The 17,802-nt window shown below is 46.7% G+C and overlaps 1 protein-coding gene across 2 annotated transcripts in view; it reads left to right on the top strand.

The window, feature by feature from the left end:
• brun (trafficking protein particle complex subunit brun) overlaps positions 1-17,802 on the top strand; it is a 461,018-nt gene that overhangs the window by 156,983 nt on the left and 286,233 nt on the right. For both annotated transcript variants that reach the window (XM_075865888.1, XM_037419219.2), the window contains exon 8: positions 5,530-5,649. In XM_075865888.1, the coding sequence (XP_075722003.1) occupies positions 5,530-5,649 (120 nt within the window). The remainder of the gene's footprint in view (positions 1-5,529; positions 5,650-17,802) is intronic.

Raw genomic sequence — 17,802 nt, 5'->3', positions numbered from 1 at the left:
AGCATGCAACAAACCTTTGTAACTCCACTCGCACAGGACGGATTCCTAAAATTTTTGCGACGTTAAATTCATGAGGCAATAAGCTCTTCTAGTGATTTCATTCCATGGTTACTTGAAAAAGTGTTTCAGGGCCCCTTTAACGCATTTCGCTCGACAGGTGTCGCGACAAAAACGAGCCCATTCGGTGATAATAGTGCGCGCTAATCCAATCTACTGTGTGCGTGTTTGTGTGTGTGCATATGTATGTAACAAAACATATTAACAAGTATGCACTTAGTGGTTGAAGGGTGCTCTAGGAGCACCGAATTTCGGTATCACGTTCAACTCTTAAGGTTGAGGCTTAAGGGTCCCCCAATTTTTCGCAAAATTCTTGGGGCAGCGTGTTCACGAAGTAAAAGTGGACATATTTCTCTTTACAACAATTTTCGGACCTTGGGGTTGTTTACTGGCAAGAAAAGGTGACAACTTCTTTTGCAAGTTACTGCACTTTATTTTGTGTGAATATATTCTCCAGACTTGTCTTGCCTTTTGCGCGCCACACGCTCATCAAGTCAACCACACTAATTGTGCATTGAAGCTATCGAAATAAGCGAATTCAGCCCCTTCAGCCACAACAGCGGTGATTGATGGTGAGTGCTGATGTAAGCTCTGTAGCATAGTAAAACCTTGTTGGAAGGCGGCGTTCTTCACAACTGCACGGGTCCACTTCTGTCCCATAATGCAAGCATTGATGCAGTCAAAAACAGCGATGTCATCATCTGCACCGATGAAGTCACTTTCTGTACTCCTGTCCGAGGTGGGTTCTGAAAATCCTAATACATATCGAAATTCTCTGAGACACCGTACGCCATTGTTAGTGAAGATGACGCACATTGTCGTCACCTGTCACCAAAGCTCACGAGGAAACTGTACGACGGTGGTTTGCTTGATATCGTTTCAAGCACAAGTCATCATTTTAAATGCGAAGCATTTCTTTGCATACTGCAAGCACTTTTGGAGTCTCTCTATCTACTGACCGACCAACGGACTGATGAATAATGCCACAATCTCGTCCCATATGTTGTCAAACACTTAGTGGCACATACCCCCAGGCGCGTATGTGCCACTGATTTGCGGGTATGTGCCTCAGGTCATAAGACACTTGGTTATCTACGCAGCAGTGGTGAGAACACATGTGGGTAATTTTTACGCATGTGCGTTGAGCAAAACCTGAAATCAACAACTTGATCCTACAGAAAGCAAAGAATAAATGTCGGGGTCCCAACAGGAATCGAACCCAAGCGTTATGCACGGTAATCAAGCATTCTACCACAGAGCCACGCCATGTCTTAGAACTACTTTTCAAATAGACGCTAACATTCGTGAAATGTCAATTGCGCATGCAGTGCTGGCTATCTAGTTTAATACACATTACATATGTACTCCTATGATACAGCCATCACGTCGAGTTAACATCACTTGTGGTTAGGTGCCATGCGCTGAAGTTGATTTATGTTGCACTGTTCAGGGCTACCATCCTCGCGAGCACTAGAGCCTTATATCATTTTTGAAAGAAATATACTTTCTTAGTGTGCAAGGAACCTTTCAGAAGGAAGATAGAGCAGAGAGATACGACAGAGCGCACCTCTCTGCTCTATCTTCCTTCTGAAATGTTCTCTGTGCACTAAGAAAGCATATTTTTTTCAAAAATGCAATACTAACCAGCACAAGCAGCCACTCTTATGCATTATGCTTCATATCAGCTTATCGCTTGTAGTGTTGCTAATACTCTTGTTCCTGTTGGCATCGTTGCACAAGTGCAAACAACTGATTATATGAACATGCACAACTCTTCAACATATGCCCGCACGTGCAACATTTCATACATATATTTAGCGTCATTTCATGGCGTTTCACTCAATGAAAAAAAATTACAACACGATCACCTTCCCTTTGCATGCTTCGTATAACCTCGATTTTCAAGGTACCGTATTCGCTCGTGTAATGAACTCACTTGCTTAATGAACACCGCCCTGCCGCGGTGGTCTAGTGGCTAAGGTACTCGGCTGCTGACCCGCAGGTCGCGGGATCGAATCCCGGCTGCGGCGGCTGCATTTCCGATGGAGGCGGAAATGTTGTAGGCCCGTGTGCTCAGATTTGGGTGCACGTTCAAGAACCCCAGGTGGTCGAAATTTCCGGAGCCCTCCACTACGGTGTCTCTCATAATCTTATGGTGGTTTTGGGACGTTAAACACCACAAATCAATCAATCAATGCTTAATGAACCCCCCCCCCTCCCAAATTTTGGACCTTGATAAAGGAAAAGGAAAAAAATAATAAGAAAACATTTTTAATGTATCTGTTCATTTCATTTTGGTGTGATAGCTGGTGCCGTTGAAAATCGAGGCAATATTAAATAAAGCCGTAATAATCGACGCAATAAAAGTCAGAACACAGTTAGGCAACCATGCTAAACAGTTGCGAACAGTGCGAGCAGGGATGACGTCAACCAAATTTAAAAGTCGCACCTTTTGTGGTAGAGCGCTATCTGCCGAATGCAGGAGAAACCTTCTTGCTTTTTGCTGCTTTGCCACAATGGCATGACAACAAAGCAAGAAACAAAGCGCATGGCCTCCGAGATGACGGGTGCCGTGTGTTCTTACACTGCATGCCCACCATCTTGGAGGCCATGCAAAGCAGTACTGTGCCCACCACCCCGACTGCACGTTGTGCACTTTCAATGCTTGTGCCCCGCCATCTGACACTGGGTTTTTGTTATCAAATTTGCCGTAGTGAATTCAGTTGGACACCTACTGTGCAGGGCGCATTCAGCTGGTACGCTAGCTACACAGCTGCGTACGCTGGAGCATGGGAACCGAGTGGCTCGATGACACTTCGGCATCGATCAGCGTGCGTTTGTTATGAGAGAAAAAAGGAAGAGCTTTGGGCTACAAAAAAGATTTGTCACGTATTTTGTAGGCCAAAACACTCATGTGAAATTTAGCTGTTACAACTCCCATGATTTTTTCTCCTGTGTAATGAGCCCTACCCCCAAACTGGCATCAACTTTTCTGAAAAAAAAAAAGGGGGGGGGGGGTTCATTACGCGAGTAAGTAGGGTATGTGGGATCTGCTGAATTTTTTATTGCTACGAGTGACGCGATGTTTAAGGCGATTCCAGATAGAAGATTCAGCTATAACGAAGTAAGAACTACTGAAGTGAACAACCCGAAAGTTACAACGTTGTCCACAAGCAAACGAAACGGCCATGTATCCTACCATTGACGTCTTGGTGATAGCAATGACACTGGGAGTTTTGTAGCAGTAAGTGAAAAAGCAAGAAAAAGCGTAGCCTTGTAAATGTGTATTTTATAAGCGAACATGCCAAAAATACATCACTATGCAGCGGATTTCGAAGGCCAAGCTTTTTGAGCCTGCATGCCATTATGCAGGAACAAATGGGGATGGGAATGTGCACTTCACGATGAGGCTGTCGGGTCGTACACTTTGCATTCATGTGATAATGGTGCCCTCGTCAGTTGGCCCTTTTAACAACACTGTGTCAACACATTACAACCTTCAACAGATTGCACATTATGTGCCGGTGCACCATGTGGTGCGCTCACAAACGCTGTGCAACCAACAGGTTGCACCATATTTTCGTTACCTGCGCGCAAGGAGAGATTGAAACTTTTTGGAATGCGGCCAAAAAATGAGGAATCTGTCAAAATAAATGCACTTTCTAGGGTTCAGCCTGGCGCAGTGTTCAATATATCGCATGTTATGTTCTGTGGGAGTTTGATATATGTGTGCAACAGTCCCGTACTTTAGCATGGGAAATTCATGAGGGCTTATCAACTGTTTGATACAGCAAATAATTCGATATATCCGAGTCTGATATACCTGGGATCGACTGTGATACACATAACCTAATTTTGAGGAGAGACTTGTATAACAGTATCGGACTACGCGACCACATTCAGAAATGTGATTGACTCCATATTCCATAATCCAGATTCAATGTTCTTCCGCTAAGCAGCGCAAGAAAGCTGTTTTTAATAATTTTGAGTGTTATTTAAAGGTATAAATCCTAGTCACAATGCAAAAAAAATCCTGGGATATGTCACTATATGTCATGCTCTTTTTATTTCTTTTATGATCTCATTGCATGCTCCAACCAGTTGTCAGTCCCTTTAAGTTTAAAAGCTTGTTATACCTTTTTATCTCTCTAAGCCTTGTAAGCCTTAGGATGTATTATATTTTTTCATATGTTAGCCCTTGAATTCTACTGAAAATCAAGTCCTGATACTATTAAAAGTTGCTGCTACTTCTTTTAAACCAAAAGAATGACATTTTCTGATGCCTTGTTTTAATTAAAATAAATTTAAAATTGTGCCGGTGCATTAAGTATGCTCATTTTTTTTTGTGATATATGCAGTCATATTTGATTTGAAATATTCAAAGTAAATCATTTTCGTGCTGAAGTACAAACAGCGCAATACTTTACACAAGAGGAGACACAGATAGTCTCCTCTTGTGTCCCTGTTTAGAGTATCAGGCTGTTCATTCAAACTAAACTAGTTTAAAGCTTTACTTTAATAAATCCCTATTTGCTTTGAGTTTGCTTTTGCACTAGTCTAATCATAAGATTTTGCTACCATAGTATCTGGAAAAAAAAAAAAATAGGCACTCTATGAACAAACTGAAGCTCTCTAGAAAATTACAAGATAGTACTGCATAGTGGACACATTAATGCTCTAAATGTCTTCATCACACTGCAACATCTGGCATGGTGCTTCTAATAGGTGCAGTTGCACATGCAGTAAAACGTACATTAGTGTGTGCCATATTTTGGTGCCTTTAGAAGTGAGCATTGCATTATCTAAATACGAGGCACCAAAGTGTTGCACTATGCCGCTTACTTGTCGCACTCCTCTACAGCTGGTGCATTAAGGCAGGCAAACTTATTGCAGCAAACTGCTGCAAAGTGCAGCTCGAGGGGCCCAATGCATTTGTCACACCAACATTCTCCTGGCCTCTATTCTCACTTCTCAACATGCTGCTTTAGAAACGGCAGAAATGGTTTAGCGTATCTGACCATGTTGCAGCTCCGGGGCCCACATGAATCATCATCTCTGTTGAATGGCCGCAATTACTGGAACATCATCTCAATCAAAGTTTCCAAATTGATATTTATTGTCTTTCTAGCTCCTTTGCCAGTACACTTAGTTTGGTCTCATCATAAAAACAAACACATGCACTGCATAGCAGGAGAGCTGGCTATGAGGCAGAAAGTAGCTATTGGCATCACCAGTATGCATGCTTGTATGAACATCACATTTTGCAAGCTTGTCATGTGCATCATAAAATGGCCAAGTGCTCTTCGAAGTCAAAACAGCTGTCATTGATGATGCACGAGTTCATAATCGTGCAGTCTTCTCACACTGGGGCAAAATAATTTCTTCATAACAATTAATCAGTCTGAAATAGTGAGGCTTGATGTGGTTTTTTGAGCAGCTGTAGAGTGTGTGTATGTGTGTGTGTGTGTGCAGGTCTCGTGGTATGGCTCCCTGGCTCGTCTGTACCTTGAGTTAGGACTGGGGCGCAAGGCAGCCTTTTACACCCGGGTGGCTGCCCTCAAATGCATGGCTGGCAAACCTGACCCTTTCCAGGTAAACATCTTTCTCTAGATAAACTGTATCCCCATTTTGGCTGACAACTCTGTATAAGAAGCAACAGATGTGTTAAATGCACCAATGACTAGTAGTGAAGTGTACGCTGGCCTAAAGAAGCAAGTAAAAAATTTCATCTGATGAGGTCAGTGCTTTGTGTGTGTGCTTCTTGTAGCCTTCCTCTGTCGTCTAGGCACACTGTTCCATGCTCACTAACAAACACTCTAAATCATTAAATGCTGTCAAGAGTTTCATGAAGAACGTGCTGTGAAAACACCTGATAAACAAGTATGAGATGTGTAGCTTAGTAACGTCGCATTTTGGGCGTGATGGTATGCCTTGCTGTAGTAAACATTGTTGCAAGTCAGTGCCTGTCTTGTCTTTATCTGTCCATGTTTTTTCGTGCATTGGAAAAGTGAAGATGTGTAGGAAGGCTCTTTATCCGCTTATTTAGGGCTCTTCACAGGCTATATCTGGGGACGGCATGTGTAAGAGGAATGGCACCCTTAAGGGGGAACGCGGCACTTAAGCAGAAAGTCGGCCCAATGATCGCATTTTCTCTTTCATCATATTCGCGTTGCTGATGCCCTTTCGTACCTATCAGCGAAGCTTGGCTTTGAAATTTCACTTATATTTCTCAAGTTATAACCCATAAAGACAGCAGCTTCACGCAAGTGGACCTTAAATTGAAGTGTAAACTAGCCATACTTTTACCGCTGACGGCACACGAACTGCGCACTCCACTATTTTGGTCTTGTTGGAAAGGTCACGTTTCTAGCTTTTTTTCTTTTCCAGTAGACAACTATGTACCTCTTGCAGAAGCAAGAAAAGCAAAATCAAAATCACGTGCAGGGTCTGATTCCATTGGTTGCTTGACGCACGTGACCGAAATGGCACTTCCTGATTTGCCAGGGAAACGCGCTGGCAGTGTCTGTCACCATTTTGAAAAAGTATCGCTTTTGTGAAGGTGTTGTGCCTCTAACGTGCTTGCGCGTCTCGCTATGCTTGGCGATGCGAAAAAGCTCCGATCGCAGCATCATTTTGGCCATTCACGAAAGAAAGGCAGAGGCAGAAAGCCCAATGGTGCTGCTACTGTGTCGCGGGAGCAAGCGCCGAGCTTGTTTGATAACGCCATCTTGATAGTGTCGTCGTAACCGGAGACGGTTCCTTGTGCGTGCTTGGCGTGGACGCTGGTCTCACGTGTACTGAAGATGTTATCAGTGGACGAGTGTGCGAGATGAATTCCACAGATAGCAGATGCTCTGTGGATTATGACTGCTTCGATGCTATCGGCAACGGTGAAGAGCACGTAGACACTGGCTTCCCTGACAGCGCGCGCGATGTCCACTCCGGCTGTGTGCGGGTAGACGCTGATGTGATCAAGGCCAGTGAAGTTTGCTACGCGCGCGCCCGTGAGACAACCGCGACGCCTGAGGATCTTTCATCAGTGTCGACAACAGCGCGAAAAATTAAGCGTTTTTCGAAGTTAAGTGGTGCGGCAGTAAGACAAGATGCTAGTAAGGCAAGACTCAGAATTCACACAAAAGCCTCCAATCCGGGATTTAAAGCATGGTATCAAAGGAGCAACCCACTTCTCTTTTTGCTGTGCAAGCTAGTATTACAGAAGCTGTGCTGCGCTTCTGGCAATATCAGGCAATATCAATGCATTTACTTCAATTCTAGAGCAGCTGCGCATCACGATATTTAGCAACACATCCCTGAGGGCTAAGGAGAAGGACTGTCGTCAGAATGCAACTTCAAATAAATAGAGAGAAGTATCCCAAAGTCTGAGAGCTGGTTAAGAAGCATAAGGATGGGTTGCATCTAGATTATGCCCCTTGGGTATTTTCATCAGATTTTATTAGTATTTTTTTAATAAAGTAGTTTTGAAATGTTTTTTCTCGTTTTCTCAAAAAAGCAATTTTAGCATTTTTGCCTAGTTAAAAGGAAAATAACTTTTGTTTCATTCGAGCTATCAGCTTAATTCTTACATTGTTTTTACACTGTCGCCACTGTTTTGGTGCTTCCTGCTTAGATGCCAATTAGGCTCCAAACAAAGGACCCAGGTTATACATTGATAGTGGAGTATCTTGGCTACTATTTGACCTATCAAAAAAGTAATTACATTTTTAAAATGTGCACAACTGTGCACATAAACTGTAAAAAGTTTGTTCAGACCTATACATAAATAAGAAAGTTGCCCATCAAGTGTAGTCTCCCCTTTTAAAAGGAATATGTTTCCCGATATAGGGGCAAGTTTAGATCTGTATTGGGAAGTACCATACAGGAATAGGAATCTTTCTAATGATAGCTAGAAAGTGGGAGTTTCTTGCTCCAAAACGGCAAGTACAAAGGAGATATGCAGGAAGTGACACCGTGCTCGCCTCAAGGAACACGCAAGGGTCGTTATCAAAGCCACACATGCAACACAAGTTTAGACAGAATTAGTTGAGCACTGCTTGAGAAATGGACACAAGTTTGATCTCGATAATGCAACGATGCTAGTGCGAGAACAATGGTGGGGCCCAAAAAAATTTGCACAATCATGGTTCATTTATCGCAATCAATCTGCATGCAATAATACTGCATTTACTTGCGCGATGAACACACTCGCATAATAAATACACCCTCAACTTCATTCGTCACAATTTAGATTTTTTTTCCCGCGTAAAAAACGCACCCCCTACATTCATCTGCTACAGCCCCACTAACTGACACCTGGTGCCTCCCTACCCATTCGATCTCTTTCGTTTTTTATTATTTTCCAACCCTCCTAGGCCACATCAGCTCGCTTCCCCCCCCCCCTTCTCCCGTTGCCGCATCCCGTCTTGCTTTTCTTTTTATCTGTGCATGGCACCTCACCCATTCTTTTAACTGTGTGCCACAGTGAAGTTCACGAACGGTGCGAGTGTAGAGAGGTCGCAGCTTATAAGCACACAGCGAGCGAAGGTCACGAAACTGCCCAATCCAAACTTCATTCCCAGCTCAAGAAAAATAAATCCAAAAATAAAGGTGTGGGAAAAATCTGTCCCTGCATAAAGCATACCAGGTATAAAGCCAATTTAAATTAAATGAAAAGGGGTTTTTAATTAATACCCAAAGTGTAAATTTAGATGAAAAGCTATTATTGGAAAAAGAAAAAGGTGGGCGACGGTAACGCAGATTGTGTCGGAAGGGCGCAATGAGCATGGAAACCTAGCTGGGCGTTTAATAATGAAACAAAGACTTGGCTGGGACCGGCCCAGTAAAAGAGAAAAATTCAAATAATAACAATAATAAAATAAATAAATAAAATTACATAGAATGAAATGAAATAAAACAAAATTCGAAATAAAATTTAAAAAAGAAAAAAACGCTGTCTCGATTGCAGTCCCGATGACAGCGTGTCATTAGCTTGCGAATGAAATGCCAGTGTCCTCAACCGATGCGCATATTAGAAAGAAAAAAAAAAAAACAACTCGCCCACAGTCTTGATTACAGTGCATCACCCGCTTGCAACTGAAGTTCCGAGATTCTGGGCTGATGCGCATAACATTAAAAAAAAACTTGTTTTCACACACACTAGAACATCGTCCGATGCACAGCGTATTGTGATGTCAGCCGCCGTTCTTGCACGTTCACCGCATCGACAGACTCGCCAAGAAACATGGAAGCGTGGCAGAAAGGTACGGTACAGCACTGCACATAGTCCTCACCGACAATCTTCTCTCGTACGCGGTGTCCACTTCCTGCGAGTCCCTTCGTGCACTGCAGGACTTGTGAGCTGTCGAACTCTGATGGTTTGGGGAGGCAATGACGCCACGGTCTCACCGTAATGTTCGCCCGCCTACCGGGGCAATGTGGCGAGACAGAGGCCGCCGAGGTTATCACCCTCGCCAGTACGTGGCCTACAGGGCGACTCCGCCCCCACATTGCCCCAATCGCACGGGTGTGTCCTTTGTGTTCAATTATGCCGGGCGTATCGTCACATCACTGTACTGTTTACCATGCGCATAAACTTGCGACGCGAAATGCAAGCTGCCCTCAAGCTAGGTCCGGAATCGTTTGTCCGACCAGCTTGACTAGTCTAATGAAAAGTGCACGGTTTCTTGCGTGTCCCAGTAGAGATGCGTGTTGTCGCTGGACATAATTGGTTCCCTGTTCAGTCGTACGCGTAATCTGGGTCGTGAGCGGACAATTGAAGAGATAGTGATCTGTTCCCTCGCATGTAGCGCTGCACGAACTGACGGGTTCTGCAAGTAGGTTAAAGCGATTAAAATATGAGTGGAAGCGCCGTGCCCCGTTAGAAGGGTCTCGAGGGCCTGATTGGGGGGAAACCACTGTGATGTATTTGACACATACGGGACCCATTTGAACAGGTCCATGTCGGCGTTGCCTTGTGTCCAGTCCGACTCCCAGCGCCCCAGTTGTTCCTTTTTTAACATACTGCAGACCGCTCTTGGGGTGAGCGGGGCCTGCCTTGCGTCTCCCAATTGTGCTGCGCGAGCCGCAAGAAAGTCCGCCAGCTCGTTTTCGAACAGGCCGGAGTGTCCCGGTACGGGATACAGCATGATATTTGTCGTTGCCAAAATGCCCTTCAAAGGTCCTTCACATCGCGGACTCTTGGGTCAGTGGTCCTGTACTCCGATATCGTCTGCAACAGCGACAGGCAGTGTGTGTATACAGTCAAAACCCGCAATAATGAAACCCCGCGAGTACGAAATCCCTGCGGCAAAGAAATATTTCCGAATCCCCGGCGAACGTTCATAGAAGCCCATGTATTACGTATCTCGCGGCGACGAAGTGTTTTTGGACAGCGATCCCGCATTAACGAATTTTCTACCACGGTACGGGCCTTATTTCACCCTCCCGTCAAAGGTTAACTGTCGAAAATATGCTCGTATGCGTGTTATGCGAACTCAAAATTTATAAACGTCAGCATTTGCTGCGATAATGAGGGTACAGAAAGAACATTTCATCATGTTTAACTATCCCGCCTCAGCTGGCCCCTCCCTTTAAAAACAAGTGCACAAAAAGCAAATGTTTGAAGGTCGTTTCGAGGCCTTTCATTGGCTGTGGCCACCATGTTGCCTCAGCTCGCCTTGCCATTGGCCCGATGCTCGCTCCGGGAGATCGTCTGCTGCTTGTGCATCGGGAGGACATGGCTTTCGAAAATCGCTACTTCGTGACGTGTTCACGGCTCGATGATCACTTAAGATGAAATTACGCTTTAGTTAGGGGCAGTAGGCGGATGCGCGATCAAGTTACTACGAGCCCGGCACATCATCGGAGTCGTCTTTAGCCCTCACTCTGCCGACAGCGAGACTGCGGGCAGGAACGACGCACTAGCGCACTCATGACAACGTGCCTCGTCGCAAGCAATGAAGCTGTAAGCAGCGGCACGGTCAGTGGTGCAATTATATACAAATTCCAAATCCGGACGGAGGCGTTCTGCCGGTGATGTCAAAAAGTGGGCGGTCCGCAGTGGTCGCGAGGACAAGAGGAAACAAACAGCCAATGAGGGAAAAGAAGGCCTGCGTCATCATTTTCACATCGACTTGGGAACCGTAGAGCAAAGTAAAAAGTGTTTGTAACATGTTGAGAAGTGTTTAACTATTAATGCTCACTATTAAAATGTGTTGGCACTACTTTTCAAACGTTGAAGACACAATATGGCACAATCCAATCGTATATTTTTCGCTATTGTTTTGAAACAACGCTAAATTTATCTGAACGGTTAGTGGTGGTGCTAGGTACAACTCCGTTTCAAGCATTTACTGTTCTCATACCTCCACCACCTAACGGCGCAACTTTCGAAGCTGTTGGCTCAGAGAGCGCAGTCATGGCGGAGGGCAACGGCACCGCTAGCCAGCAGCAGCAACGGCTCATCCGCGTTTCCGAGGGTCAGCGTGCGCTGGTGCTCGCCTTTATGACCGAACATCCGCAGCTCGCAGCGAAAGCCATCGAGCTGCAGCACACGGTGTCACGGTCGCCGACCGGTGGCGGCTGTGGCAAGAGCTCAGCGACGCACTGATCCGCTGCCGCCCAGGCGAGACAAAGAACCGTGGCAGGGGAAACGCCATGTTGTCTAAGTGCCCAAAAGTCGAAAAGTCGCGAAGCCTTTACATTTCAATCCAACCTATGCCACCTAGCAGCCATTTCAATTCATCCGGTTCCTTTCAGACGGTCTCTCTGACCGTTCCTTCGTCTTTCTCCAAAAACTGGAGAAAAATAGTCATGTGACACCTCGTTCCATGTCACATAGAACGTCACAACATTCGTCATGGCCAGAATGGGCCAATCGCGTGCGACTCAATGGAACAGACCGCCTCCGTCCGGATTTGGAATTCGTACATAATCGCACCACAGATTACTACGAGTGGCCGCACCGGATGGACGATAAGATTACTACGAGCGAGCGTGTGGTCTACGAGCGCAGCACGTCATCGGAGTTGGCTTTGGCCCTAACTCCGCTGGCAGCGAGACTGCGGGCAGAAACGACGCGCTAGCACATCCAAAACAACCCGCGGGTTGTTTTGGATGCGTTAACACCCTTCTCTTTTTCTTTGGCGCACATGACAACGACGTAGCAATGGACCACTTTTTCCAGTGCGAAGGGAGAGCTTTGAAGTTGTTGCATGGCAAGGGTCGGCAAAGTAAGTTGACCGACTTCTGGCAATAAATTTTCGTTCTGTGGGCCGTATCACTCTTTTTATGTCTCATACTCTTGGCAATGAAATTCTCGCAAAAACTCAATTTTCTAGTTTCCACGGCGATTTAGTTATTGCGGGTTTCGACTGTATTCTCACGGTGGCGGATGGGCACTTGTTTTTAACGTATCGCAGCGCCTCTACTATCGCTATCACCTCTGTGCAATATGCGCTCGCGGCTTTTTGAACTTTGTATATACCTACCGCCCCGATGCGCTCATTCGGTCCTATCGCTATGTATGCCGCTCCTGCCAGGCGATCCATATAAGAGCCGTCGGCGTAAACGTGTAGACCCAGGAGGCGGGCCATTCATCGCGCTTCATCTGTGCAAGTCTGCAAAATTGGAAAGCGCAACGCGCCGTGTGGTGCTCCTGCCAAACGTCCAATGTGGGCAGGAGGCATTCTGGACGCACGGATATTTCTCCGTAACGGATCGGTTTGCGAGTGATTATCAGTTCAAATTCTGCATTCGCCTTCTCTAATTTAAGTGTGATGGGCGGTGCTTTCATGAGCACTTGCAATATACCATCATACGGGTCGTCTTAAGCGCCCCCAACAAGTTGAGTAAAGCCGCACGTTGCAACGAGACAACGCGGGATTAGGCGGCAGTCGGGGCATGTCGCCTCCCATCAAACTGGCAAGCCTTACATGATTGCAGGCAAGATGACGCTTCTATGTAGCGTCATGTTCTGATTGGGCCGCAGAAGCCGGGCACGAACTGGGAGTCCTTGTATGCGAGATTTTTATCCTGTTCATTTGCGCGTATGCATGGACGCCGCTTTTCCATGCCGTGGTGGCCGTTGAAAAACAAGGTGCAGCAGTACGTCTTTTCCGTACTGAGCATTACTTTTGCACCTACGGTCCACCTCACTATGCTCTTTAACACTTCCGACCCGATCTCTTCTAAACGTTCTCGCGCTTTTGCCGGGATGACAACGACGGTGTCGGCTGCGTACGCTTGTATTGTGACGCCCGTTGGGAGTGGGAGACACAGTAAATCGTGGATCACCACGTTCCGAAGCATCGGCAAGATTTGGTACCTCTGCAGACTCCCCAACGAGGGGTATGCAACCAGCTCGCCGGCGTTGGAATGGAACACGACTGACCGCTGCTGTAAGAATGTCTTGAGCAAGTGATATAGGTTGGCGGGCATGCTGCGCTCACGGAAAAACTCGAGCACTTTAGGGTGCCATATGCTGTCGAAGGCGCCCTAGAAGTCCAGTGCTATCAGAACAGCAGGCGTCTTTGAGACCCTTAGCTGTAGGAGAGTCTCTTTCAGATGAACTAGAGCCATTACAGCACTCCTGCCATGGGCGAACCCATATTTGCGGTCGTGGATGTGCCCGTGCTTAATCGAAAAGTGGTATAGGCGGCCAGTTAAGAGTCGCTCGAGGACCTTGCCTAATGCCGAGTTGATACATATCCGCCTATATGAGGTTGTAAGTTCGGGAGGCCGGTCGGGTTTCGGAATAAATATTATTCTTTCACGGCACCAGCAGCGAGGGAAATATCCGAGCGCAAGCGCCGCATTCGATACAAACATCACGAACCATACTTTTCGAATTAAATAGCCCCTTTACCAAGAGCGGCGTTATTACGTCTGGCCCCAGTGACGAATGCAGTGGCATCGCCCCAATCACTTTGCGCACCTTCGCTTCAGTGAATGGAACGTCCGCTTCGGCTAAATCGTACGGCCTTGCGGCCATTTGCCTGGTCTTGGCGTGTTCGGGCAAGTCATTTAACGGGTCGTCCACCGCAATTTGCTTTTTGAGCAAAAGGGCGGCCGACTCAAGGTGCGTCGCGGTCATAGAGCCATCGGCTCGCTTCAGCGGAGGCAGGAACCTCAGTGCGCGGTTTCTGCCAAACGCTTCTCTGTATGACGACAAGAAGATGTTCCTGCACAAGCACGCCGAATGGCATTCTTTTCCATAGTTTGCCTTTGTTTCCGGAACTCGAAGGGGGAACCGTGCCAATGCGGCACTGTAATACATTCTAAGAAGGGCCCTGACATCATCGTTTTTTGCCCTTTGGAAGCGCCTCCGCATGGCATTCACTCTTTTACGTTCTTGTGCCAAAGCCGGTGTTCACCAAGAGTTTGCTCGGACGGTCGACTTTACTGGCCTGAGCTGGCGTCGCATATGCTTGTTGAAAATCGCATAAAACGCACCCAGGATAAAATTCAACACCTCTGGCGACCGGGACTGCGTGCGGACGACTCTCTCAAACCAGCACTTCCTCTCGAGCGCGTGCAAAAGCTACTGCTGCGCGTATCCAGTGAGGCACTTCCGGGCTCCTCCTTCGCCAGATCTTACTCGAACTTCTATGTTTTTGTGCTCTGTATGTGTCCTGTCAAATCGTACGGTCCACACGTACCCTGACGTCAAGACGGAAGGTCAGGGTAAGGTCTACCCAGCTGGTGGCGTACGCCGCCTCGTAGGTCGGTTCGGACTGCGGGTCGTTCATTACAACAAGGCTGGCTGCCACCGCCTACTCCATTACTTGCGCGCCTCTCTCGTCTCCATCCCTAGGACCCCACGCTCGGTGTTTAGCGTTAAAATCACCAGCTACAGTTACATGTGGAGAACGCGACCGCGACACCACCTCTTGAACCGCCCGGAGTGTCTGGTCCATCGGCTTGTGCGGTGGGGCATATACTGACACTAACGTGAAGTGGAAGTCGCGAGATTGCCCGTACACTCTCACCATATGTTTGGACAGCCACACTGGGCACAGGTCGAACGGTGGCCGCCTCACTAGCACGATGACTGCCTGGTCCTCCTTGCAAGCAAAAACCGTAAATCCCGCGGGCAGGCCGGGTATTTTCTCTTTCGGTCTGTATGAATCGCACACCACCGCGATCTGCATGTCCGTCTCTACCATGCCATTGCATAAATTACTTAAAGAGAGCCTGGCGTGATTCAGATTGACCTGTAGGAACGCTCGATGCAGGAACCCCCTTCGCAGCCTCCCCACAACGGCGCCCTCGCCGCTATGCGCCGCCATAATGCATGCGCGCCCTTAGCCTCGCTATCCTTTCTAGTAGAAGAGGGCAGCCCAGGAAGCCGGTCGGGTGTTTGGTCGCCTCCAACCCGACCCGGTGGCACGCCGCGCAACAGAGTGTCGCGTCTCCCATTTTTACGGGACACGTGGATCCCACATAGCCCTCGGCCCCGCACTTGGTGCAGACGGCCTTGGTCGGGTCTGCCACGGCCGGGCACGAACTGCTACCGTGCCCGTACGACGCGCAAAAGGGGCATGTGGGCACGTGTAAGTCTTCTGACGCATGCACCATCGTCCATCCAACCGATAAATGTGGAGACGCCATGACCCTGCGGAAGGCGTCTTCACACCTTTACTATATACCTTTACATACCTTTACCTACCTTTACTACCTTTACTACCTAGTCTACCTTTACTATATAAGCTTTAGTGCCCCCCTGTTCTTGGAACGTGACCTTAACCTTCGATATATCCGCCCCTATCTGTAGGGTGGGATTATGTTCATCGAGGAGTCGTAGGACCTCCTCAGGACTTAATTTTGGGTGCACTCTAGAGAACTTGACGTGTGGATTTGTACGGGCGGGGACGCGAACAATCATGGCGTTGCGTGTAACTGCGCCAACCGGCGGTCGCTTTTTTCAAATATGAAACTTCAAGGCCCAATGACGTGCACGTGATTTTATAGCGACGACAGGATTTGCTGTCGCGAAGGGTCATTCGACACTATTGCGTCGCAGGTTTTCGGATAACCAGAAGAAAAATCGCTTGTCGTCCAGAAATCATTGTGACGATTTTCGCAACATGATACCACCCCCGATTCTCGGTTCGCTTGTTCTTCGCGCATATATGAACTTTTCATGTGGAAGCAAGGCAGTGGCTGTATTTTGTTGTTAATCTTGTTATCGACGTTTCTTTTTTTTTTTGATGCTTCGGGGGTAGCTTGTTGCAATGTTGGTTACTTGCTACAATGTCGGTTACTTGCTACAATGTCAATGGTGTCGTCACGATTGTAGTGCGAGGTTGCCGCAAAGTTGGCAAAATGCGTCGTAGCGTGGTAGCGCAGGCTTCTGGGCGCCCCTTGAGATCACAGCAGATACCACTGTTGCGCTTAAATGGTTGCGATAATAGACTGCCGCGAAACGCTTCTATGGCATGCGCGGACGACGTGGGGACATTGTGCACAAGATAGCTGTCATCAACCACCGAAGATGAGTAAAGTGCAACAAAGAAGCTGTTTCCAAACAGTGTACACGTGTGTCAATTGGGAAAGGCTAAGTGACCTAACTTTGTTTTGCACTACCGCATTTTTCGCTCACCCTGAAAAAGTTTTCATACAATTTTTTCCGCACAATAAATGCACCCCCAGCTTTTCTCCGATTTTTCGAGTAAAAAGTGCATTCATTACGCAATTAAATGCAGTAATCGTGGCCCGCTGCCGAATGTGTACAGCAAGATATAAATGTGATGTATTCTCTCATCTGATGCCATTTGTGTGCTGACTATGCCACCCGTATAGGTGGTGAAATGTTTATATTTTGTGCTTTGTGTTTAGTAAAGCCAGTTATCAAAAAATTGAAGCAAGATATGTAGCTTTAGGAACTGTGTGAAAAACAAAGTGAGGGATAAAAAGCAAGGAGGCCCATGTAAAGAACGAGATGCATGCACATTAGGCAGCTTGCTATGAAACAAGCTGGGTCATTTTAAATGCATTTTGAAAGATTGTGTCAGTTACAATAAACGGATTTGGCCAGCATTATGCTGTGGCACATTGCTTCTCGTCGCGAACGGTGCCAGGCTCATTTTGTCGGTTCATCGTAACCGCAGCGTCATAGTAAATAGCGGTTGTAATTGAGTGCACGTAATACAAATGGACAGGGGTACATTTCTTATTCTTAGCTTGACACCAACCATAGAGAATACCATCCCCCCAACACTTCACCAATCTAACTTAGTGAAAAGAAACACTACCATATTTCTATCTCATAAGAATGTACTTGGAGACCCTCTGCAACCTTTCTTCATTAATTTCACTTAGAAATACACTAAAATCTTAATTCAATGTCACTGGGGTCGTGAGAAATCTTTGAATCAAGCAGGTTTTTGAATTAACAGAACATACGAAAAGTGGAATGCAAGGAAATTGAAATTATTCAGAGTAATCAGGGCTGGTTGTTACTGTGCCGGCTAGCTTACGGATCCAAAAGTTTGCTTTCCAGCAATACCTGGTCCTAATTTTTCCGCAAAAAAAGGGAGAATGCCGGGCCTCGCTGCTGCCATTGCAAAAACAAACAAAGATAATCGCGTACGCGCGCTTGGGAAAAACAAGACATCTTCACTGCAGCAGAGCAGTGACATGCAGGCAGCTTATTGTCTGCTTCTCGCAGCGTCAGCGCATCATGATGCGACCATTCGCCCGTTGTTTCTAGTAAAATAAAGAATGTAATAATGGACAGTGCGACGAAAT

Source organism: Rhipicephalus microplus, chromosome 6 (assembly GCF_043290135.1).
Source record: "Rhipicephalus microplus isolate Deutch F79 chromosome 6, USDA_Rmic, whole genome shotgun sequence".
NCBI classification, from domain to species: domain Eukaryota; kingdom Metazoa; phylum Arthropoda; class Arachnida; order Ixodida; family Ixodidae; genus Rhipicephalus; species Rhipicephalus microplus.
Note: the sequence above shows the minus strand (reverse complement) of the source record. Positions and strands in the feature narration are given on the sequence as shown.